This window comes from Lagenorhynchus albirostris, chromosome 12 (genome assembly GCF_949774975.1).
Source record: "Lagenorhynchus albirostris chromosome 12, mLagAlb1.1, whole genome shotgun sequence".
Taxonomy (NCBI): Eukaryota; Metazoa; Chordata; class Mammalia; order Artiodactyla; family Delphinidae; genus Lagenorhynchus; species Lagenorhynchus albirostris.
The window spans coordinates 52,863,809-52,886,321 of NC_083106.1; the positions used below are offsets into that span (position 1 = coordinate 52,863,809).

The window sequence follows — 22,513 nt, forward strand, 5'->3', positions numbered from 1 at the left end:
ACAGGGTTTACTTATGTGAAGAATGTAGAAAGGAGTTAGCATAGTTAGAACATAGAGGTATCACTACCATTATCTATGACCTTCAGTGTCAGCTGCCGGCACCCGGAAATGATAAAATCTGATCAAGAGAGAGGGTAACCCCCAAACGTCCCGAAGTTGTAACTCATTTTCCAGGCCCAGCCTTTTTATTTGGGTACAGAGCACCTCCCCTGGGCCAGATGTACCTCATCAGTCACAGTGTGGGCGCTGTCCTGCAGCATATGGCACACCCAGGCACCAACACCATCCCCCGAGCCTGTTCCAGGTCCACTCCTGAATCCGTCCTGTGGACTAGATCAGGTCAGCTGCCCCGACGTGTGTGGGATTCATGAAACAAAGCCCTTAGATCAGCCTCGAGCCTCATCCTGCATGGATGTCCTGCCCAGCTCTGGATCAATCCCTGGATCTCGGGGAGGGGTACTCTGATGGCTAGCAGAGGTCACACCTCAGCCACTCCACCCCCAGTCTATCAGTGGGGCTTCCTAAAGGTACCGAAAGGAAACAGATCTCAACTCGAAGTGTTTTTACCACATTCTAAGAACTTTAATTCTTTTTTTTTTAACATCTTTATTGGAGTATAGTTGCTTTACAGTGGTGTGTTAGTTTCTGCAGTATAACAAAGTGAATCAGCTATATGTATACATATATCCCCATATCTCCTCCCTCTTGCGTCTCCCTCCCACCCTCCATATCCCACCCCTCTAGGGGGTCACAAAGCACCGAGCTGGTCTCCCTGTGCTTTGTGGCTGCTTCCCACTAGCTATCTGTTTTACATTTGGTAGTGTATATATGTCCATGCCACTCTCTCACTTCATCCCAGCTTACCCTTCCTCCTAACCGTGTCCTCAAGTCCATTCTCTACGTCTGTGTCTTTATTCCTGTCCTGCCCCTAAATTCTTCAGAACCATTTTTTTTTTCGATTCTATATATATGTGTTAGCATACAGTATTTGTTTTTTTCTTTCTGACTTACTTCACTCTGTAAGACAGACTCTAGGTCCATCCACCTCACTACAAATAACTCAATTTCGGTTTTTTTATGGCTGAGTAATATTCCATTGTATATATGTGCCACATCTTGTTTATCCATTCGTCTGTCGATGGACACTTAGGTTGCTTCCATGTCCTGGCTATTGTAAACAGAGCTGCAATGAACATTATGGTACATGACTCTTTTTGAATTATGGTTTTCTCAGGGTATATGCCCAGTAGTGGGATTGCTGGGTCGTATGGTAACTCTATTTTTAGCTTTATTAAGGAACCTCCATACTGTTCTCCATAGTGGCTATATCAATTTACATTCCCACCAACAGTGCAACAGGGTCCCCTTTTCTCCACACCCTCTCCAGCATTTATTTATTTATTTATTTATTTTAGAAGATGTTGCGGGTAGGAGTTTATTAATTAATTAATTTATTTTTGGCTGTGTCGGGTCTTCGTTTCTGTGCGAGGGCTTTCTCTAGTTGTGGCAAGCGGGGGCCACTCTTCATCGCGGTGCGCGGGCCTCTCACTATCCCGGCCTCTCTTGTTGTGGAGCACAGTCTCCAGACGCTCAGGCTCCGTAGTTGTGTCTCACGGGCCTAGTTCCTTCGCGGCATGTGGGATCCTCCCAGACCAGGGCTCGAATGCGTTGCCCCTGCATTAGCAGGCAGATTCTCAACCACTGCGCCACCAGGGAAGCCCTCCAGCATTTATTGTTTGTAGATTTTTTGATAATGGCCATTCTGACTGGTGTGAGGTGATACCTCATTGTAGTTGTGATTTGCATTAAGGACTTTAATTCTTAATGTTTTAGTTTTTCTTATTTTTCAAATACTCTTGTTATAGTTTGGATTCCCTCACTGATACAAGAATTATTCAAGAGAGGATTTGTACGTGTTTAACTTCGTCCTGGTTGGATTTTTAGTTAGGTTTGGATTTGATGTGCAGATCACCTCTGTCCTTGCCAGGCTTCTGGTCAGTAGTGTGTACACCCAAGAACAGAGCCAAAAAGGGTTAGTGTTCCGACTTTGAAGGGATGCCCTGGTGATGGCGAGATCTGAGAACAAGGCTTGAATCTAAGGTCGGAATGAGACTTTCTGTTTCCTTCCCCCTTGATTGACAGTAACTAGCCCAGTGAGGGAACAAGTTGATTTGCCTTCAGCGGGACAGGCAGAGAAGGTGGAAAGAGTCCTGGCAGGGCTTCTGGTCAGTTACCCACATGCAGCGGGAAGCTTAGTGGGAGCCTTCCTGACCTGAGAGCAGATGGTCCCAGAGAGAAGAGAGGGACCCACTCTGGGCTTTTAATGTTCAAGGACAAGCCCCATGGGTTTTGGGCTCTCGCCTGTTGGATTTGACGTGGCTCGTCCTTGGGGTTTGTAGGGGTTTGTGGGACCAGGAAGAGAAAGGCCCCTCTCTGGGTTGAGGTAATGGCATTGTAGTTACCACCGTGACCCGAGCAAGCTTTTCTTTGTCATCTGATGGACTGCTAATGTTTGAAAGTTCGGAGCGCACTGGAAAATAAGGGGCACTCTTCTCTCTTTTGGGTGTAGGTTCCTAAATCTGTCCTGTACATTACCCCATTCCTCCATAGTCTCCGTTTCTAAAGCTGTCTCCTGCAGCAGCTGCCTCTCATCCTCTGTTTGGCACGCCTCTGGTTTTCCATGTGACCGTCCAGCCCTCCTGGCCCTGGGTCCTCCTGCAGCCTCCGGGATGAGCTTTGCCACCTCTTGCCTTCTCATTTATGGGCATATCCCTGCACTTGGAGAGTCATTTCCGAATTCTGCTACGCTCCCAGCAGGGAGAGGGGGTCCAGGTGTGCTTCCTCCTCTGGCCTCCAGGGTGCTCTCAGCCCTTCACACATGACTACGATCGGGGTTTTCTGCCAGGCCGTGCTGTGGCACCAACCACTTGCTTTAACCAGCTAATTCATATGTGCGTGTCTTTGTGTGTGTGTGTGTATCTATATATTTAAATAAATAATATATTTACACACACCTACATATAATTTTCAACAGAAACTCCTCTAAGTTTGTGGGTTGTAGATAGCACCATCGCTGGTTTCACCTGGGTGGTTCCCATGATGGAGTGGGTCTCCCACCTGGAAGTCCCTCCTGGGCATTGGACTGCCTGCCTGCCCCACTCCCCAAGGCCTACACCACCCTATCCCAGCAGTAGTTTCCCCTTCATTTGTTCTCCTGTAGCTCTTATCTTATCCATGTGATTCATCTGTTTAATCCTGTGTTGCCTGTCGTGATGTTCTGTATACATATCTATTTAATGAGGAGCTGTACGCATCCTTTTTATTCCTATATGTAAAAATTGTGCTTGTAGAAGGACTTGAGATATTTTGTGGATTAAAGCATAGTACATATGAGGACAACTTGAAAAAAACTCTTTCTGAAGACAGTGAAGGTAAAGGCATCTCCAGCTCCCAAACTGAGCCACCCTTTGCCAGGTAGCTTTGTTTTGTTGTTGTTTTTTGTAGATTATGGTAAGAACGTTCAACATGCGATCTGCCCTCTGAACAGCGTTTAACGCGTTAATGTGTACGGTATAACATCGTTAACTTACAGGCACGGTGTTACACAGCAGAGCTCTCAGATTTAATCGTCTTGCATAACTGGGACTTTGCTTTGAAGATTTCTGATAGTCAAGGCAAAATGCAATGTGAACTGGATTTCTTAGCTTTGAGCAGCTGTTCTTAGAACAATATTTTCAGACTCATCCGTAGCTATGAACTCTAAACTGGTGATCCCCTTTAAAGGCTCAGCTGCTGGTGTCATTTCATGGGCTTTCAGGTTTCAGTGATTTTAATAATATCCTGGAGTGTGACTTTCGATGCTGAGACTCGTGAGGGACAAGGAGAATTTCATTCCCCTCACCCTGCTTCTTTACCATTCTGCAATTCCTCCAGTTTTCCTTTTCTTTATCCTTATACCTCTTTTCTCTTTCCCCCAAATTTGTTCTAATTTTCAGACCCAGAAGCCAGACTATCAAATCCATAAATGACCAAGAAGGTATTACTGGTATTCTTTGGAATCCCGCATTTCACAAAGCCGCCTTCATGAAAAGGACTTGCCCAAATTATAAATATGTACACTAGGACGGAACTTAGACTTTTAAGAACTTGAACACTGTTTGCATGTAGATACTGGACTGGGAAGGGTGCAGTCTTCGAACATTGCTCTAGTTAAAGTAATTGACTCACATTTGTGGGTGAGAGGTAGCAAGATTGTATATAATGTGCCTAGTTATTTAGTAGCATTCCGACGGCTGACTTAATGGTTTTCTGAACATTTTAAGTGAGAAAAGCCAGTGTGCCTGCTTTGGTGTGAGATGGGTTCTGTTGCAGCAGTTGTAACTGTAGCTGAGAAGCAAAGCAAGATAGAGAAACCGTGGGAGGGTGCAGTTCCACCTTTCCAGGGAAGATGAACTGAGGATCTATGACTCATGCACCCGCCGTGGTCCTCCAAGATCCAGGGTATAAGGCCTAGATGCAGCCTCGTACAAACACAAATCAGACGGATTAGGGAAACGAAGTCCGCAGGGCTCCCTCCTCAGAGGACCCCCAGTGGAAGGGGAAGGGGCCAGCCAAGGCCCTCAGTCTGCTGGGGCCTCAGGGTGGGAGGCCTAAGCAGCTAGAATGTTCTGGCGAGGCCCTTCTGGGAAACAGCCATCAAATCTAGATGTGAGCATGCGCTGTGCCCATCTTCTCTGTCCCTACTCCCATTACAGTGGTCGTTCCTGCTCCTTTAGAGCCCAGCCATTCCACTTGGCCTTGTCTCTCACTGGACCGCTGCCCCGGCTTCCTAACCGGCTTCCCTATTTCTGCTTTTGCTCCCCTATAGTCTGTTTTCCACCCAGAGCAAGAGTAGTCCTTTGAAAAGGTAAAGCAGACTATGTAACTGTCTCTTCACCCAGGCATAGCTTGTTTGCATTTGGAATGAAGATTCAAACTTCACATCTGCCCACCAGGGCCCACGGGATCTAGCTCCTGCCTGGGTCTCAGTCTCTCTCACTCATCCCCAGCCTCCCTGACCTCCGTACTCTTCTCACCTGCCAAGCTCCTCCGCCCAGGGCCCGGCACCTGCAGTTTCCTTGGCCTGGAACGCTCTTCCCGTCTTTACAGAGCTGCTCCCTCTTGCCTATCAGATCTCAATTCAGAGCCTCAGAAGAGCCTGCCTGGCCATCCTGCTAGAAGTAAGGACGCCCCCATCCCAGTGTTGCCCAGGATTGGTGGTGAAAGATGGCTTTCAAATTTCCGTGGGGGCTTTATATTTTTGTGAAATGTAACGGAGATGTCACGGCCCCGTCACGTTGCTGCGGCGCCCCCTCCCGGTCCCTGCGCTCGCCGTGGGCTGGCGGTAGCGGTTCAGGAGCTGCGCGTCTCGTGGATGCTACTTCGCATAGGAGCTTCGCCCCACGGCTACCCTGCGTGCGTCCTTAGGACTGACTGTTCTCTGCAACCCTCTGGCTTGTGTCTTGTCTCCCCCGGTAGAACGTTCGCTCCACAATGGCAGGGATCTTGTCTTGGACTTCTCACCCCTCCACCTACCATGCCAGGATCGGTACTGATGCACACTAGGTTCACATTAAATCCTTGTCGACACTCGAGCACCCTGATGGGGCTGCCCAGCCCAAGCGGGAGGAGATCAGAGAAAGCCCAGGCTGCCTGCCTTCTCCCCAGTGGGTCTGCTTTGTCTCCACATCCAGTATCAGGCAAGGAGTCGGCCTCGGTCACTGTTACAGTGACTGGAAGAACATGATTCCGCTTCAGCAGTATCGCTCCCTCGCTGTGTGGTGCTGGCCAAGTGCCTTCAGTACCACCTGCCTCCCTTTCCACGTCTGTAAAGGAGGCCTGGCATTTCCTTCGCCCATGAAATCAGGTGATGCTCTTGCACACGCTTAGCGATCTCCAGAACGCTGCCCCCGCGTGGCTTCGCAGCTGTGCATTGACTTTGTAACTGAAAAACAAGAGTTAATCTCCTTGTTGACACTTTTTAATGAGATAGAGTGGGGTCAGCAAACTTTTCCTGTGAAGGGCCACACAGGAAATATTGTAGATGTGAGCCACCTAGGTCACTGCTGGCTTTGCAGCCCGCCCCTCCCCCCCACCCACCTGCCCAACAGTTAAAAATATAAAAACTATTCTAAGCTTGAGTGCCGTAGGCCAGGGCGAGGTTTGCCAATCCCTCGTGATAAGCAGTTGGCGTTGTATTTCTGTGGGACTCAGTCAACGTTACCTTCTGTTTGAATGAAATAAGAAATGTGACCCATAACAGTTTCATTTCTCTTGAACTGATCCTCGTGCAAAGCTGTTATTCATCATTGTACTCATACCTCACACTCTTTCTCACTTGTTTTCAAGCGCATTGTAAACTTCGAGTTTTAGAACAGCTTTCTCTCAGCACACAGTCGTGGTTCTCCAGGGTGGGGTCAGTGGTTTGTGTAGGAGAGCCCGTTTAGAGACCGTTTGGAGCTGGGGTCGGCCCTTAGATCTGGATGAACTCTGATAATAACGCGTTTTTGCCTGCCGTTCCAAGTATAGCAAGTTGTTAATTTCCTGAAGTTTTCTCCTATCGAAAGGGTTTTACCTTTGTATAGAATCTGATGAAACCTTCGATTGAATTTAGAGCTGATACATTTATTCTTGTTTTATTTCTAATAGCCAGATGTGAATTATTATGAAACCAAGTTTTTATAGTAGTATTATAGTATTATAAATTTTCTAACTGCTTAGTTATAGATAGGTTACGCTTGGATACAACTGATCTGTTGTAAAAACTGCTCCTTGCCCTGCTTTTGCTGCCAGGATCTCCTGATGGCCTGCAGGCCATCTCTTGCTCATCTTATAAACCATTATTGTTGACATACTTATTCAATTCACTTTCCAATTTTGTTTTAAATATTCTTTAGTTGCAGCATTTAGCAAAGTTCTCTGGAGTTGACAAGGGTAGAAGGTCTTAGAAAGATTGTCAAAAACAAAATTGATATGGGACTTCCCCGGCAGTGCAGTGGTTAGGAATCCGCCTACCAATGCAGGGGACACGGGTTTGAGCCCTAGTCTAGGAAGATCCCACATGCCGCGGAGCAACTGGGCCCGTGTGCCACAACTACTGAGCCTGCGCTCTAGAGCCCGTGAGCCACGACCACTGAGCTCGTGTGCCACAACTACTGAAGCCCATGCACCTAGGGCCCGTGCTCCACAAGAGAAGCCCCTGCAATGAGAAGCCCGTGCACCGCAACGAAGAGTAGCCCCTGCCCGCCGCAACTAGAGAAAGCCCGTGCACAGCAACAAAGACCCAACGCGGCCAAAAACAAAAGTTGATAAAGTAGTACCTAGGTATCTCTAACTTGGTTTCTTTAACTCCGATGTTTGGGGCTCACCGGCTGCTGAGGGGCGTGGAGCCTTGCACAGGGTGAGTGTAGTGTCTTGACAGTGCGTGATCTGAGTAGCTGATACTGTGTTTGGTTAGAGCGTAGATTCGGGAGCCAGCTCTGCCACTCGCAGCCGCGTGATGTTCGGCACCTTTCTGACCTCTAAGACTCAGTCTCCCCATCCAGAAAGCTGGGCTGAAACAGAACCTTCTGTATAGGATTATGAGTCCTAAGTGAGTTAATACCTGCTGGGTGCATACTTAGTGCCATGGAAGTATTAGTTGTTGTTATTGAGGGAAAATATGCTTTCACTGATACATTTTTTAAATCCTTTTTTCCAGGTTTCATTGAGATATGATTGATGTACAACACTGTATAAGTTTAAGGTGTTGAACATAATGATCTGACTTACGTGTATCATGAAATGATTACCAGGACAAGTTTAGTTGACATCCGTCATCTCCTACAGATATCAAAAGAAAGAAAAAAAATATTTTTTTCCTTGTGATTAGAACTCTTAGGATTTATTCTCTTTTAACAACTTTCATATATATCCTATTGCAGCGTTAATTATAGTCCTCATGTTGTGCATTACATCTCTAGTACTTATTTATCTTATAACTGGAAGTTTGTGTCTTTTGACCACCTTCATCCAGTTCTACTCCCTTTATCCCCTGCCTCTGATAACCACAGATCGGATTTTTCTGTGAGTTTGGGGCTTTTGTTTTGTTTTATATTTTAAGAATCCACATATGAGTGAGATCATACAGTATTCGTCTTTCTCCATTCAACTTAATGTAATGTCCTCAAGGTCCATCCATATTGTCCCAAATGGCAGAATTTCCTACTTTTTTATGACTGACTAATATTTGATTGTCTATATATATTCCACACCTTTTCTTTACTCATTCATCCATCAGTGGACACTTCGGTTGTTTCCATGTCATGACTATTGTAAATAATGCTGCCGTGAGCATGGGGGTGCAGATATCTCTTCGACGTAGTGTTTTTGTTTCCTTAGGATATATTCCCAGGAGTAAAATTGCTGAATCTTGCTGATACATATTAATGGATAACACTCCCCATGGAAAATTTTATATCTGACTTGCTTTGTTCATTTAAATTTTCTCTCCAGGCTTTTGTGGAGGCCCAGAACAAGATTACTGTGCCATTTCTTGAGCAGTGTCCTATCAGAGGTTTATACAAAGAGAGAATGACTGAATTGTATGACTATCCCAAGTATAGTTGCCACTTCAAGAAAGGGAAAAGGTATGTGAAGTTGCTTTCATTTAATTTTCTTTTTACTTTCCTGATCTAATACGTTCTTAAATTTTACAGTACAAATTCGGAATAACTTATCAGTTTATAAACTTAATTCATTATAAAATCAATTCATTTCTATGCTGGAATATGAGAATAATATTTTTTAGTCTGTTGACCACTTTCTTAAAAGAAGGACCAAGAAATTTAGCAGAGATGTGTCCTAGGACGAAATCTAGATTGTAGGAAATGATTGTTGTCTCGTGGCTAGTAATTGGTGAGATAGCAGGATTCATAGACAGCAATGGAATTTGTTTGCCTCTGAAATTAATTCTCTTTAGCTTCTACTACTTGAAAAGACCTTATTATATGCATTTCTTCCATCCAGGAATGGAAATGGGCCAAGATGCAGCACCCATTAATTCACCTCTCTTGTTCCTTGCCCTCTGACACCCACTTAAAACATAAGTCTCTTGTTTGCTTTTTAACTCTCTTTGGGACCACTACCACAAATTTACTTTAGAGTTTGTTAGACTTCACATATGTAGGGATCAGCAAAGTATGATCTGCATGCCAAGCCCTGTCTACCCCCCGTTTTGTAAATAAAGTTTAAATGGCACACAGCCATGCGCATTGTTGGTGTGTTATTCACGGCTGCTTTTGTACAACAACTGCAGAATTGAGTAGTAGCATCAGAGTCTGTATGGTGCACAAAGCTTAATTAATTTGCAGTCTTGCCCGTTACAGAAAAGGTTTGCCCACCCCCTACCCTAGCACCCTGGCTAGGGATGGGAACCAGCACTTCATCTTAGCAAATGTGCTGTCTTCTCCGTTGAAAAGAAAAAGTTACTGCTTTATTTGAATATCAGTTTTCACTTTAGGAAATAAAGCAGGCTTTATGTAGCTAATGTGTAGAATTACAATATATTATTTGAATTCCTAAAGCAATTCAGGGAGCAAACTCTAGCTACAGGGAGATGGTGGGACCTTCCACTCTAGTCCCCATGTCCCTGGCACGGCCTGTTGGCAGTTGTACCTTTGTATGTTGTTTTCCTTTTTCTATTTGTTTGTATGCATTTGGTTTTTTTCCACAAATAGAACTCCATAGCTGAATAAAGACCATCTCTGTCCCCCAGGTATTTCTATTTTTACAATACAGGTTTGCAGAACCAACGAGTATTATATGTACAGGATTCCTTAGAGGGTGAAGCCAGAGTGTTCCTTGACCCCAACATACTCTCCGATGACGGCACGGTGGCGCTCCGAGGTGAGGGCTACACAGCCAGGCCCACGGGAGTCCCGGGGCCCTCGCTCGCAGCTCTGAAAGACCAGACAGAGTGTGGACCGTATTGTAGAACAGACGCACACGCAGTGTCAGGAAAGCTGATTTATGCACGGTAAATTCAGAACACATGGGTAGTCACACTCCTTCTGATGGCCTGAAGCAGGACCAGAGAGTAATTCACACTGGACCTAAATTAGCTTCTAGGGCTTCTGGGATCTTGAAGTATCATCATCACCTTCTGTAGCTTCTCTGAGACCTGTCTACGTTTGGAAAAAAATTAATTCTCTTCTGTAGGAAATTTAAGTTGTACAAAGAATGTTTTAACTATAAATATAAAACAGGAAAGAATATTTATGAAATCTGCTTCCTTGAGGGGAAAAAGTGATGTTTTCAAATTTAGTTAATTGTTAGTGTGTTAGAATTAAAAGTATAAAACACAGTCTTGTAGAAATTAGACAACTTGGTACCTTGTCCCCAGAGGATGCAAGTTTAAAAGCTGAATAAGTATGTTTTGCTGTATGCAAAAATACGTATGCACTTGCCGTATGTCTCCTAAATAACTTCCCCCGAGATAACCTCCTCTACGGGCCATGAGATTACCCAGGTTTGTGCCGTAAGCACCACTTCTAGGGTAAGGAAGTTGTCTACACTCTGGTTCTGTGGTTTAAAAATTGTACACTCTGAGAATCATCTCTGGCTAGTATTCTAGATGTTTTTAGTAAAGTTGGCTCAGCATTTCCTCCGTAGCATCTTCTCTTTTGTAGAAAAAGCACAAGTGTAGGTTCAGCCCTACAGAATTGAGCAGTTGGAACGCTGAAGTCCTGTAACTGATTAGGTGGGAATTAAAGAGGCCTGTTCCAGCAGATCTGTGTGAGAAGACCCTTTTATAAAGGCATTCAGTCATTTAGCACTTCCTCCTCCTCTCCCCCAATAAGCTGTGTATGTACACGATGATCTTTAATCTCATTAGTATTGAGAGTAATCGGTATTGGAAATAAGATGCCAGCCAGCTTATTGTCAGTATTCTTCCATGAATTTGGTCTTGGAAATGAAGATCAGTTGTGAGTGAATTTAATACACTGATTCTGTGCAGTAATACACCCTAAATAGAAGTTTATTTCATTTTAACCAGGGTCTATCTTGCAACTCATCCAGAGGACTTCATTATAACAGGGTCTCACCTCTCACTCTGATAATTCATTCCAGTAACATTTTTATGTAATGCTTGTCATGTACGGACCCTGATGGATGACAAGGTAAATTAGACATCGGACTTGGTCTCAGTCTTTGAGTTTTCTGAAAATGATATTATAGGGAAGTCACAGTATAGGTAGACATTCAGATTCTTTTGATAGTATATGATTTTTTAAACATATATTTCAAGTCCAAGTGTTTTATTTACATTTTTCCTGAAAATTTTAAAATTATATATAATTTATGTAGCATAAAAAGTGAATATTTACTCCTCATCACATTCTTGACTCTTTTCTGCGTTTATATACGTTTGAGCCTGGATACTTTATAGGAATTATAAGTGATTAATAAGAAGGTTTTATGAAATTTTAACCTTATTTTTCCCTAGTAGAAGTTCCATGTAAAATAGTAGGAAACCCGTGAAAATAGTTGTGTTTCTTAGGATAATTTTTAACCCCCAGTGAAGTTTAACAGACATCATAAGAGGAAATCTCTGGTGTCAGTATCTGGTACCAAACACTACACATTCCTTATAATCATAAAGCTAATAGAAACATATAAATATTTGTCAAGAAGCATTCCACAGTGGTTAGAACATTCTGTCTGTGGTGGCCCCAAAGAATGGGGGACAGTGCATTAGTCCATCAGTGGTGTTGCTTTCCTTATCTTTTCACGGTCACTTTTGGAATGTGCACTGCATGAGTCTTCATTGCAAACCCTCAGGCTTCATTTACCTGGGCTTTTAGTTGTCAGATGGTGTGGACAGTAATCCTGGAGTGCCAGCAATGCTCAGAAAACGAGGTTGTAAAGAGGGATTTCAAGTAGTTTGGAGTCCATTCCAAAAATTATGTAACGGCTCCAGTTTAGTTCTGTTACATTCAGTCATTACTCTAAAAGCAGTGTCCTTACTCCTTTCCCCCCTCCTTCCAAGTATAAACCCAGATGAGCTCTGCTTTTAAGTGAACTGCTTATTGAATTATAGAAAATTTTTAAATGGAAGCATCTTAGTGGTCATATAATCTATTACTTCATTTTACAGATGAAGAAACTAAGGCCTGGAAAGGTTAAGAAACTTGTCCAAGGTCATAAGGCAAATTCCTGGGAGACCTGGGTGAGCCCCCAGAATTCCTCACAACCAGTTGCCTGCTCCTCCTGTTGCCACATTCTGCTTCCATGTGTGACAGAGAGCTTTGTCAGACAGCACAGTGGGCAGCGGGCAAGGCTGGGAGTGGTGTCCCCATGTTCACCATTTGACAATTTCTCATGTGTCCCTTAGGCTATGCATTCAGTGAAGATGGTGAATATTTTGCCTATGGTCTGAGTGCCAGTGGCTCAGATTGGGTGACGATCAAGTTCATGAAAGTCGATGGTGCCAAAGAGCTTCCAGATGTGCTCGAAAGAGTCAAGTTCAGCTGTATGGCCTGGACCCACGATGGGAAGGGAATGTTCTACAACGCATACCCACAACAGGATGGGAAAAGTGATGGTAGGTTGAGACTTCGGATGAAGCACCTTTTTCATGAAATGAAGTGTGACTTCACATGACTTAAAGAAAGAAGCTAAACCCCACATAGAGGTTGCTTGGTCTAGAATCATGTTTCCTGGAAGGACGTTTTATCTGTTAGCATAGTTGTGTAACAGTTCCTGCCAAAACTTTGTGGTTCAGAATAACGACCATTCATTTGCACTGTGAGTCTTCAGGTTGGCCAGGCAGTTCTTCTGGGCTTAGCTGAATTCTATCATGTATGTGAGATGAGCTGCTGGTCAGTTGACTGATCTTAGCGTGACGTTTTCACATGTCTGGGGCGTCACTTCTGCTCCATGTGGTCTCTCATTCTCTAGCCGGCCAGTCCAGGCTTGTTCACATGGCAGCTCAGCAGGATTCCAAGGGGGAGAGCTGAAAGGCACGACCTCTTTGATGCCTGGGCTTGCTATTGGAACATCACTTCACTGCACTCTTTGGGCCAAAGCAAGTCACAGGACCAACTGCTGTTCAAGGGGTTGGGAGAGAGATACAGGGAACTGTGAAAAATTGGGGCCATTTTTATTGCCGTCCGTTCTTCACATATGCATTCTTTCTCCCAAGGGGATCATGGAGAAGATGGATTTTTTTTTTTTTTTTAACAAAACCAACTTATTTAATGATGTTGAGTGATGATAAAATTTTGCAGGAATCACATCTCTTTCTCTGCTCAGAAGTTACAGGTCACCTGTCGGTCACACTTGTCTTGACGCTTTTGTCCTCATTAACTACCAGGACACACCTTTGTTCTCTGCTTCAATTGCACAAAGATCCCGTTGTGTGCAAGTGGTCCCTCTTTCTTCCTTCACCTCTCCTTCCCAGGCAGGAAGGGCCCTGTAGCTTGTACCTTGCTGGTACAAGCTGTCGACATCATCTTCTTTACGCTACTCCATATTTCCATGCGGTGTACAGCATTTTCATGTTGTCTTGGTTGATCTTTACAGGTGGGCTACCATCCCTTTACTGGAGTTTTGGAGCTGGGGTGCAGAGTCTCAGTTACTTGTTGCAGGGCCTAGAGCTGGCAGGAAGCACGGCTAGTCCAGTGCTTTCTCCTGCACATGCTGTCCCCTTATCATGAATTGCTGTATCTTTGTCATCTTTAGATAGGCTTTTTTTCTCTTTTCCCCCCAGTTGAATTGGGAATAAGGCTATAATACTTTTCGTCTCTTTCAGCTGCATTTATCAATAGCTTTTGCTGCCTTGGATTCGATTACTGTAGTACCTTTTTCATAGTTCACCAATGAGCTACAAGAGGAGCTAAGAGTAGGCTTTTTATTCAAGGATGTTGGCTAAAGAAAGACCTCTGTGCTCTGTACACTGAATTAGCTGCCTGTATGAAGAGTGCTGCTGAGTTAGAAAGTGTTGGCTGTTGCCAAGTTCTAGGAGACCAAAAAAGTTTATAACTGGCCATTTCTTGTTAGAGAACAGTGTTATTAAGTTAACTTGTGAAAAACATGGAAATTATTATCTAGCCTTAATTTCCATTGGCAGAAATAGTAATAATTAGTAATGGTGGTTGATTTAAGAGAGCCAGCATCTTCTCCCAGCTGTAATTTTGCTGTCCTTTTGTTCGGAAGACCTCAACAGCCTTTCAGGTTGTGTGGTGGAGGACTTACGAATGAGGCTAAGCAATTCTGGCTATGTGCTGTTAGCAGTGTTCCTGGAAAACCCATGGAAAATCACCAAGTTAAGCTTTTTTTTTTTAATGTTATGGTATTATCTTCCTTTTTTTCTTCATTGTCCTGCAGAAAATCAGCCTCCAAAATCAGCAAATATATGTGGTTATTTCCAGGGTGATACCCAACTGATACTTAACTCTCTCTTTTTTTTTTTTAATAGATTTAATCTTTTAGAGCAGTTTCAGGTTCACAGCAAAACTGAGCATAAGGTACCAAGATTTCCCATATACCCTCTGCCCCTCTCACATGCATGGCCTCCCCCATTATCAGCATCCCCATCAGAGGGTACAGTAGATGAGCCTGCACGGACACATCATAATCACCCCAAATCCACAGTTTACATTAGAGTTCACTCGTGGTGGTGTACGTTCCATGGGTTTGGGCAAACACATAACGATACATATCTACCATTGTAGTATCATAGAGTGTTTTCACTGCCTTAATAATCCTGTGCTCCACCTATACATCATTCCCTCTCCTGCCAGCCCCTGGCAACCACTGACCTTTTTTACTGTCTCTATAGCTTTGCCTTTTCCAGAATGTCATGTAGTTGGAATCATACAGTATATAGCCTTTCAGATTGGCTTCTTTCACTTAGTGATGTGCATTTAAGTTTTTTCCATGTGTTTTTATGGCTTGATAAAAACACTAAAAAGCATTATTTCAGCATGAAATAATATTCCATTGCCTAGATGTACTATAGTTTGTTTATACATTCACCTCTGAAGGACATCTTTGTTGCTTCCAAGTTTTGGCAATTACGAATCAAGCTGCTGTTAACATCCGTTGTACAGGTTTTTGTGTGGATGTCAGTTTTCAACTCATTTGGGTAAATACTACCAAGGAGCACAGTTCCTATATCATAACGGTATGTTTAGTTTTGTAAGAACCTGCCAAACTGTCTTCCAAAGTGGCTGTACCATTTGCCTTCCCGCCAGCAATGAGTGAGAGTTCCTGTTGTTCCACATCTTGGCCAGCATTTGGTGTTTTGAGTGTTCTGGGTTTCGGCCATTCTAATAAGTGTGTAGTGGTATCTCATTGTTTTAATTTGCAGTTCCTTGATGACATATGCTGAGGGGCATCTTTTCACATGCTTATTTTCCATTCGTATTTCTTCTTCGGTGAGGTTAAGATGTGTTAAGGTCTCTGGCCCATGTTTTTAATTGGGTTCTTCATTTTCTTATTGTTGAGTTTTAAAAGTTCTTTGTATATTTTGGATAACAGTCCTTTATCAGATATTTGCTTGTCTTTTCATTCTCTTGACAGTGTCTTTTCATGGAGCCGAAGGGTTTAATTGTAATGAAGTTTGGCTTATCCGTTATTTCTTTCATGGGTTATGCTTTCGGTGTTGTATCTAAAAAGTCATCACCAAATCCAAGGTCATCTAGATTTTCTCCTGTGTTATCTTCTAGGAGTTTTATAATTGCATTTACATTTTTAGGTCTGTGATCCATTTTGGGTTAATTTTTGTGAAGTATATAAGGTCTGTGTCTTGATTCATTTTTTGCATGGGGTTGCCCAGTTGTTCCAGAACCATTTGTTGAAAAGACTGTCTTTTCTACATCGTATTGCCTTTGTTCCTTTATCAAAGATCAGTTGACTGTATTTATGTGGGTCTGTTTCTGGGCTCTCTACTCTGTTCCCTTGATCCATTTGTCTATTTTGCTAATACCACACTGTCTTGATTATTTATAATAAATCTTGAAGTCAGGTAGTATCAGTTGTCCACCTTTGTTTTCTTCCTTCAGTATTGTGTTGGCTCTTCTGGGTTTTTTGCTTCTCCACATAACCTTTAGGATCAGTTTGTCCATATCCACAAAATAACTTGCTGGGATTTTGATTGGGATTGCATTGCATCTGTAGACTAAGTTGAAAAGAACTGTCATCCTGACAATATTGAGTATCTCTGTCCATAATATATTGAGTATATCTTTCCATTTATTTAGTTATTCTTTGATTTCTTTCATCAGTTTTGTAGTTCTCCTATAGACCTTATACATATTTTATTAGATTTATACCTAAGTATTTCATTTTGGGGGCTGCTAACGTAAATGGTACTGTGTTTTTAACTTCAAATTCCACTTGTTCATCGTTAGTATATAGGAAAGTGATTAACTTTTGTATATTAACCTTGTATCCTACAGTCCCGCACCAGATACTTAGATTTTTAAATATTTCTAGCATTGTACAGTATGGGAGGGATAGATTTTCTTAAAATTGTCAGCTGCATTTCAGTGTACGTTTTTAATTCCTTTAGGCACAGAAACATCCACCAATCTCCACCAAAAGCTCTGCTACCATGTCCTGGGGACTGATCAGTCAGAAGATATTTTGTGTGCTGAGTTTCCTGATGAGCCTAAGTGGATGGGTGGAGCTGAGGTATCGTTCTACTGTGAGATTTTACCCACAAACACCATCTCTCTTGGATTGTGTATATAAATATTCTTCTTATGTGGTGATCTTTACAGATGGTGGAAGTCCTTTGAGTGAATATCCTTTTGTTAGAAATATTAGTACTCAAATGGACTCTTAATAATGAAGGTGAAAAATCTTTTAACTGTAATCTCAACATAAAAATCTTAATACTAAAAGTAATACATGCTTATGGTAAAATGGTAAAAGTACAAAATAACGTAAAGTAAAACATGACCATTTCAAAACTTGGAATCCTGATTCTCAGAGGTGAGGAGAGTTTCCTTCCAAAACTTTTCTTTGTATACACAGGTGAGAATGTAGGGGGAGAGAGAGTGTGTGTGTTTTTCTTTTTTACACAACTGTGCTCTTCATGCCTCTTGTTCTCTTGTTTTTACATTAAAATATGTACCCTTTGGATATTTATGCATCTCATAGGTGGTTCATACATTCCTTAGGAGTCTTGATAATAACCAACCTCTGTTGAAGTGATGTCTTTGTACTTACTGTCCCAGATTTTATTCTGTATCTTGCGAATCGCCTGTGGAATAACTTAGAGGTGCTTAGAGAAAGAATTGGACTCTTGTTAGCTCATTTCTGGGTACTAAGATGTATATATATATATATATATTTTTTTTTTAAGAAAAGCATTCTGAATGTTTTCATATAGGTGGGCTATCATCCCATTTTAGTGGGAATGAGGAATCCACTAGAAACTTTGTAGCCCATTGAGCCTCTTACCCCTTCTCGGGGATACAATTAGAACTTTGGTAAGAAAGGGGTATTTTAGATTTGAACTTCTGTGCGTGGGTCTGATTCAGTGGGGGATAGAATATGAATCCACGTTTTTTTAGTCCACGTGCGTTAATATACCTTATTCCACATTGTCCTTTAATTTATTTTGATTCTCTAGAACCGTAGTTGGCAGCCTACTGCCCTCAGCCGAAGTCTGGCCAGCTGCCTGCTTTTGTAGATTGGGTTTTGCTGGAGCACAGCCACGCCCATTTGTTTACTTGTCTGTGGCCGCTTTCAAGTTGCCAGAGCAGACTTGACTAGTTGCCACAGAAGGAGGCCCTGAAAGCTGAAAATATTTACTTTCTGGCCCTTAATAGAAGAGGTTTGCCAGACTTCAATGCAGTATGTTAAAAGTGAATTTATAAGACTTGCATATTATTGCCTGTTTGAAACTGTGCCCTTTTTGCATACTTCTTCCCCACCCTACAAGCGTTTCTTGTGTAGTTACTGTTGTCAGTTTTCTCACATTTGTTTTTAATGGCTTTTCTGACTTATTTGTAGATTGTTTCTACGAAGTTTTCTTCTTAGTCCAACTTCTCATACCCAAGGCTTCTGCATTCTGCAGATAGTAGGTATTTATTTATAAAATAATACACATCTTTACCTTCATCTGAGTGAAGCAATTAGGGAGGTAAATATGCTACCAAAAACATTTTGTAATGTTGGGTCATGTGTTTCTTTTCACCTTTTTGCGGGGAGAGATGTTGATGGGGAAACATTACAGCAGACCTGTTTTAATCAAGGTAAAATTATATGGTCGATAAAATGAAATACAACTGAAAGTGAGTGCCGGAATAACTGATGTACTTTAGCACATTAGTCCAGAAGAAAACAAGCTTCGCAGTAGAGTACACATGCAACTAGTTGCTCACATCTCTTTATTAGCGTTTGCTTGAAACAGCTAGGTTTTTTTTTTTTTTTTTACTTCTTAAAATCATGGTAAAATATAGCTAACATAAAACTTATCCCTTTAATCGTCAACATAAAGTTTATGAGTTTAATCATTTATAGAGTTCAGTGGCATTAAGTACGTTCACATTATTGTACGGGCATCACCCCCATCTGTCTCCAGAAGTTTTTTCATCTTGAGAAACTGAAGCTCTGAACCCATTAAGTGATAACTCTGCATCCCCTCTTCCACCCAGTCCCTGGTAACCACATTCTACTTTCTGTCTCTATGTATTTGACTGTTCCAGGTACCTCATGTGAATGTCATTATATAGTATTTGTCCTTTTGTGACTGTTTCACTTAGCATAACATCTTCAAGGTTTATTTCCATGTTGTACCATGTGTCAGAATTCCCTTCCTTTTAAAAATTGAATAATATTCCACTGTGTGCATATACATTTTGTTTAAGCAGTCATCCGTCAATGGACACTTGGGGTGTTTCCACAGCATTATCGTGAATAATGCTGCTATAGCCGCCAGTTTTTCTAAATACAGTGGAAACATACCTTATATGCATTTAAAATATATGTATATTCTGGGCTTCCCTGGTGGCGCAGTGGTTGAGAGTCCGCCTGCCGATGCAGGGGACACCGGTTCGTGCCCCGGTCCGGGAAGATCCCACGTGCCGCGGAGCGGCTGGGCCTGTGAGCCATGGCCGCTGAGCCTGCGTGTCTGGAGCCTGTGCTCCGCAACGGGAGAGGCCCGCGTACCGCAAAAAAAAAAAAAAAAAAAAAAAAACTTATTCAATTCTGCTACTAGGCAACTGAAAAGAAAAGCAAATTTAAATAGTTTGGATGATCCTTTTACCATTCACTCAGTAGATATTCACTCTGTGTGACTTGTCTAATATCTTTACCATAACCGTGGTAGGGCGGTGATCATTCCATTGCACGGACAAAGTAAAGTACCTGTGAGGGTGACTAACTTGCAGGTCCGTGGCTGGAACTGCCTGCTGGGTATGTTAGACCCACAGCCTGTATCTTGTTAACCTCCAGCACTCTGCCTCCCTTGTCGAAAGGTAAGAAGTTGTGCGAAAACAGCAGGAATGACCGTTTAAAGAATGGCAGTAAATGAAGAGATGGCATCTGTATTGCACAGAAGCAATAAATGAAGTTGTTAAAAAAAAAAAAAAAAAAAGCTAATGGGATGTGTACCGTGAGTCCTAAGGAACTTTATACTAGATCAGGGCCCTGATGAGCAAATTATGCAGAGGAAGTCTGTAAGCAAACCAGTAGGCTTAGTAGACACACACTGGGTATAGGTTTCATTAAGCTGTATTCCAGCTGCTTAGGGGGTCTTGTTAGATATCACCCTTCCAGTGGCCAGGGTTAGTTGGGCAGGTTCTGTTGAGAGGACCTTCTTGCTATGTGGAAGAGCAACTTTGTCACTTAAACACAGGTGCTATAGTTCTGAGCCTTCAGAAGCCTCAGGTATGCCCTGAAATTGATTCAGTTCCAAGTCAGAAAAATCTAGGTCATGCCAAAAGTCGTGATGTACGAGTTTCTTGTACCTGTCAAGGAAGTGTGATAAAGCCCATGGGGTCCAAGAAGCTGGTGGGCTGTCAGCTGGCTGGACCAGAAGCGCCCATGCCTGGTGTACGAATGAGCGCTCAGGGCATTCACTGGAAGTGAAGCAGACGGTTTCCTAACAGGCTTTATTTAGTGACCCACACCTTAGAGAAAAGCAGTAGTCCTGATCATAACCGCACAGCAAATGCACGTGCTGCAGTTGTTGCTTTTATTTTTCAAGTGGTGGCTTTTAGGATCGTCATTTTGAATCTGGTGTTTCGTGAATACACTCACTCAACAGTGTCTCTGAATGGAGGGCCAGCACCATCGTGACGGGGGTGTACTGGAGCACGAATCAGGAGATTTTAATTCTAGTCCTGTCTGTGTGACCTTGGGCAAGTCACATCATCTCTCCAAGTCTGTTTACCTAAGTTTCCTTCAGCGCCTTTTTCAGTCTGTGGATGGAGGATTTATTACAGCATCTCATAGGCTCTGGAGGGTTGGGCTTTGTGGGTGTGGCTGAGTGAGTGGATGTCTCTGAATTTCTTTGGTGCGCTGCCCTCCTCCTCCCTTTTGGCTGCTGCAATCCAGGTTCACCGAGGACTTCTCTTTATATCCTAGATGCTATCTCCTCGTGACTCCTCTCCTTCCTTCACAGATACCTCCTCTGCCTTCCTACATGGACAGGTCCTTCTTGCCTTGAGCCGCCCGTCAAGTTACTATCACGAAGCAGCTTTAGTTTCCCCACTGTGGCCTAGGACAGCATCCACCCGGCAGAACCCATAGCTTTCTGGACACTTTAGAGTATTTGAACTGTTACTAAAGGTCCATTGCAGCTCAAAACAAAATATCAACTCTCCAATTTACTTGCTTCTTCCCTCTCCCCAGCTCAGGTTTCGTGAGCACGTGGGGGACTAGCAGGTGGGGTAGGTAATGTTTGTTCCCTAGACTTGGACATGAGTAGTCACAGTGGCTTTGTACATGATAGCCCCAAACTGGACACACCCCAAGTATCCATTAACAAGTGCATGAGTGAATAAACTGTGGTACATCCCTATGATGGAATACTAGTCAGCAAAAAAAAGGAATGAACTATTTTTTTTTAAGTTTATTTTATTGAAGTATAGTTGATTTACAATGTTGTGTTAGTTTTCTGGTGTACAGCAAAAATGATTCAGTTATATGTACATATATAACAGTTTGCATATGCTAATCCCAAACTCCCAATCCATTCCTCCCCTACCCTCCCTTCCCCTTGGCAGCCACAAGTCTGTTCTCTAGGTCTATAATCTGTTTTTGTTTTGTAGAAAATTTCATTTGTGTCATGTTTTAGATTCCACATATAAGTGATATCATATGGTATTTGTCTTTCTCTTTTTGACTTCACTTAGTAGGATAATCACTAGGTCCATCCGTGTAGCTGCAAATGGCATTATTTCATTCTTTGTTATGGTTGAATAATATTACATTGTATATATACACCACATCTTTATCCATTCATCTGTCAGACATTTAGGTTGCTTCCATGTCTTGGCTATTGTAAATAGTGCTGCTGTGAACATTGGGGTGCATGTATCTTTTCAAATTCTAGTTTTGTCTGACTATATGGTCAGGAGTGTGATTGCTGGATCATAAGGCAATTCTGTTTTTAGTTTTTCTGAGGAACTTTCATACTGTCTTCCATAGTGGCTGCACCACTATGGGAATGAACTCTTGATACACTGAACAAGAGGGATGAATCTCAGAGTAATTATGCTCTGTGAAAGAAGCTAGAAAAGAAGGAGTACACAGTATTTGATTCCATTTATATAACACTCTAGAAAATGCAAAGTAGTCTATAATGGCACGGAGCAGATCAGTGGTTGCTTGAGAATTGGGGGATGGGAACAGGAAGGGGGGAATATAAAGGGGCAGGAGGCAACCGACGGATGGTCAGACTGAAACGTCAGAATTTAAGTTTTACGGGGCGGGGGCAGGGGAGTGGCCATTCTGAGCAGTGACAAGATTGCCTGTTCCCTCCCCTCAGCCATTCATCGTGTTTTAGTTTCTACAGTGGCCGTGCAGGGGGAGGAGTTGGAGAAGGGGAACAGGGTTTTTGCTCATCCGGAGCTGTTTGTCCATATGTCTCCTGGCAGCTTGCGGTCATGAGGGGTTTCTAGGTACCAGCTCTTCGTGATCCTTTTGCAGTGAGATCCCCTCGATTCTGGGAACCTGTGTACTTTGTCGTTCCCTCGTGTGGACAGTAAACTCTCCGGCTGACCTTTTGCATCGTCCTCCCTTCCGCTCACAGCTTCTGCTCCCAGCAGGATTCCCCTGAGGTTCGTGCCTCTCTGGCACCCCCGTTTCCATCCTTTCTCAGCAGGCTCCTTTCCAGATGACTGGAGTCCAGCTACCTTCCTGGTGCCTCTTGTTCCAGGGGAAGCCACGTCCACGGGTCGCTCCATCCTGGACGTGCAGGCAGTGTTCACCACTGCCCTCCTCACCTGCCAGCCCAGGGCCTCCTGCCCTTGGT

The 22,513-nt window shown here is 43.0% G+C and overlaps 1 protein-coding gene across 2 annotated transcripts in view; it reads left to right on the forward strand.

Moving 5' to 3' along the window:
• Positions 1–22,513, forward strand: part of PREP (prolyl endopeptidase) — a 137,277-nt gene that overhangs the window by 17,376 nt on the left and 97,388 nt on the right. For both annotated transcript variants that reach the window (XM_060167197.1, XM_060167198.1), the window contains exons 3-6: positions 8,533–8,666; positions 9,794–9,924; positions 12,413–12,622; positions 16,595–16,716. In XM_060167197.1, coding sequence (XP_060023180.1) covers positions 8,533–8,666; positions 9,794–9,924; positions 12,413–12,622; positions 16,595–16,716 — 597 coding nt within the window. The remainder of the gene's footprint in view (positions 1–8,532; positions 8,667–9,793; positions 9,925–12,412; positions 12,623–16,594; positions 16,717–22,513) is intronic.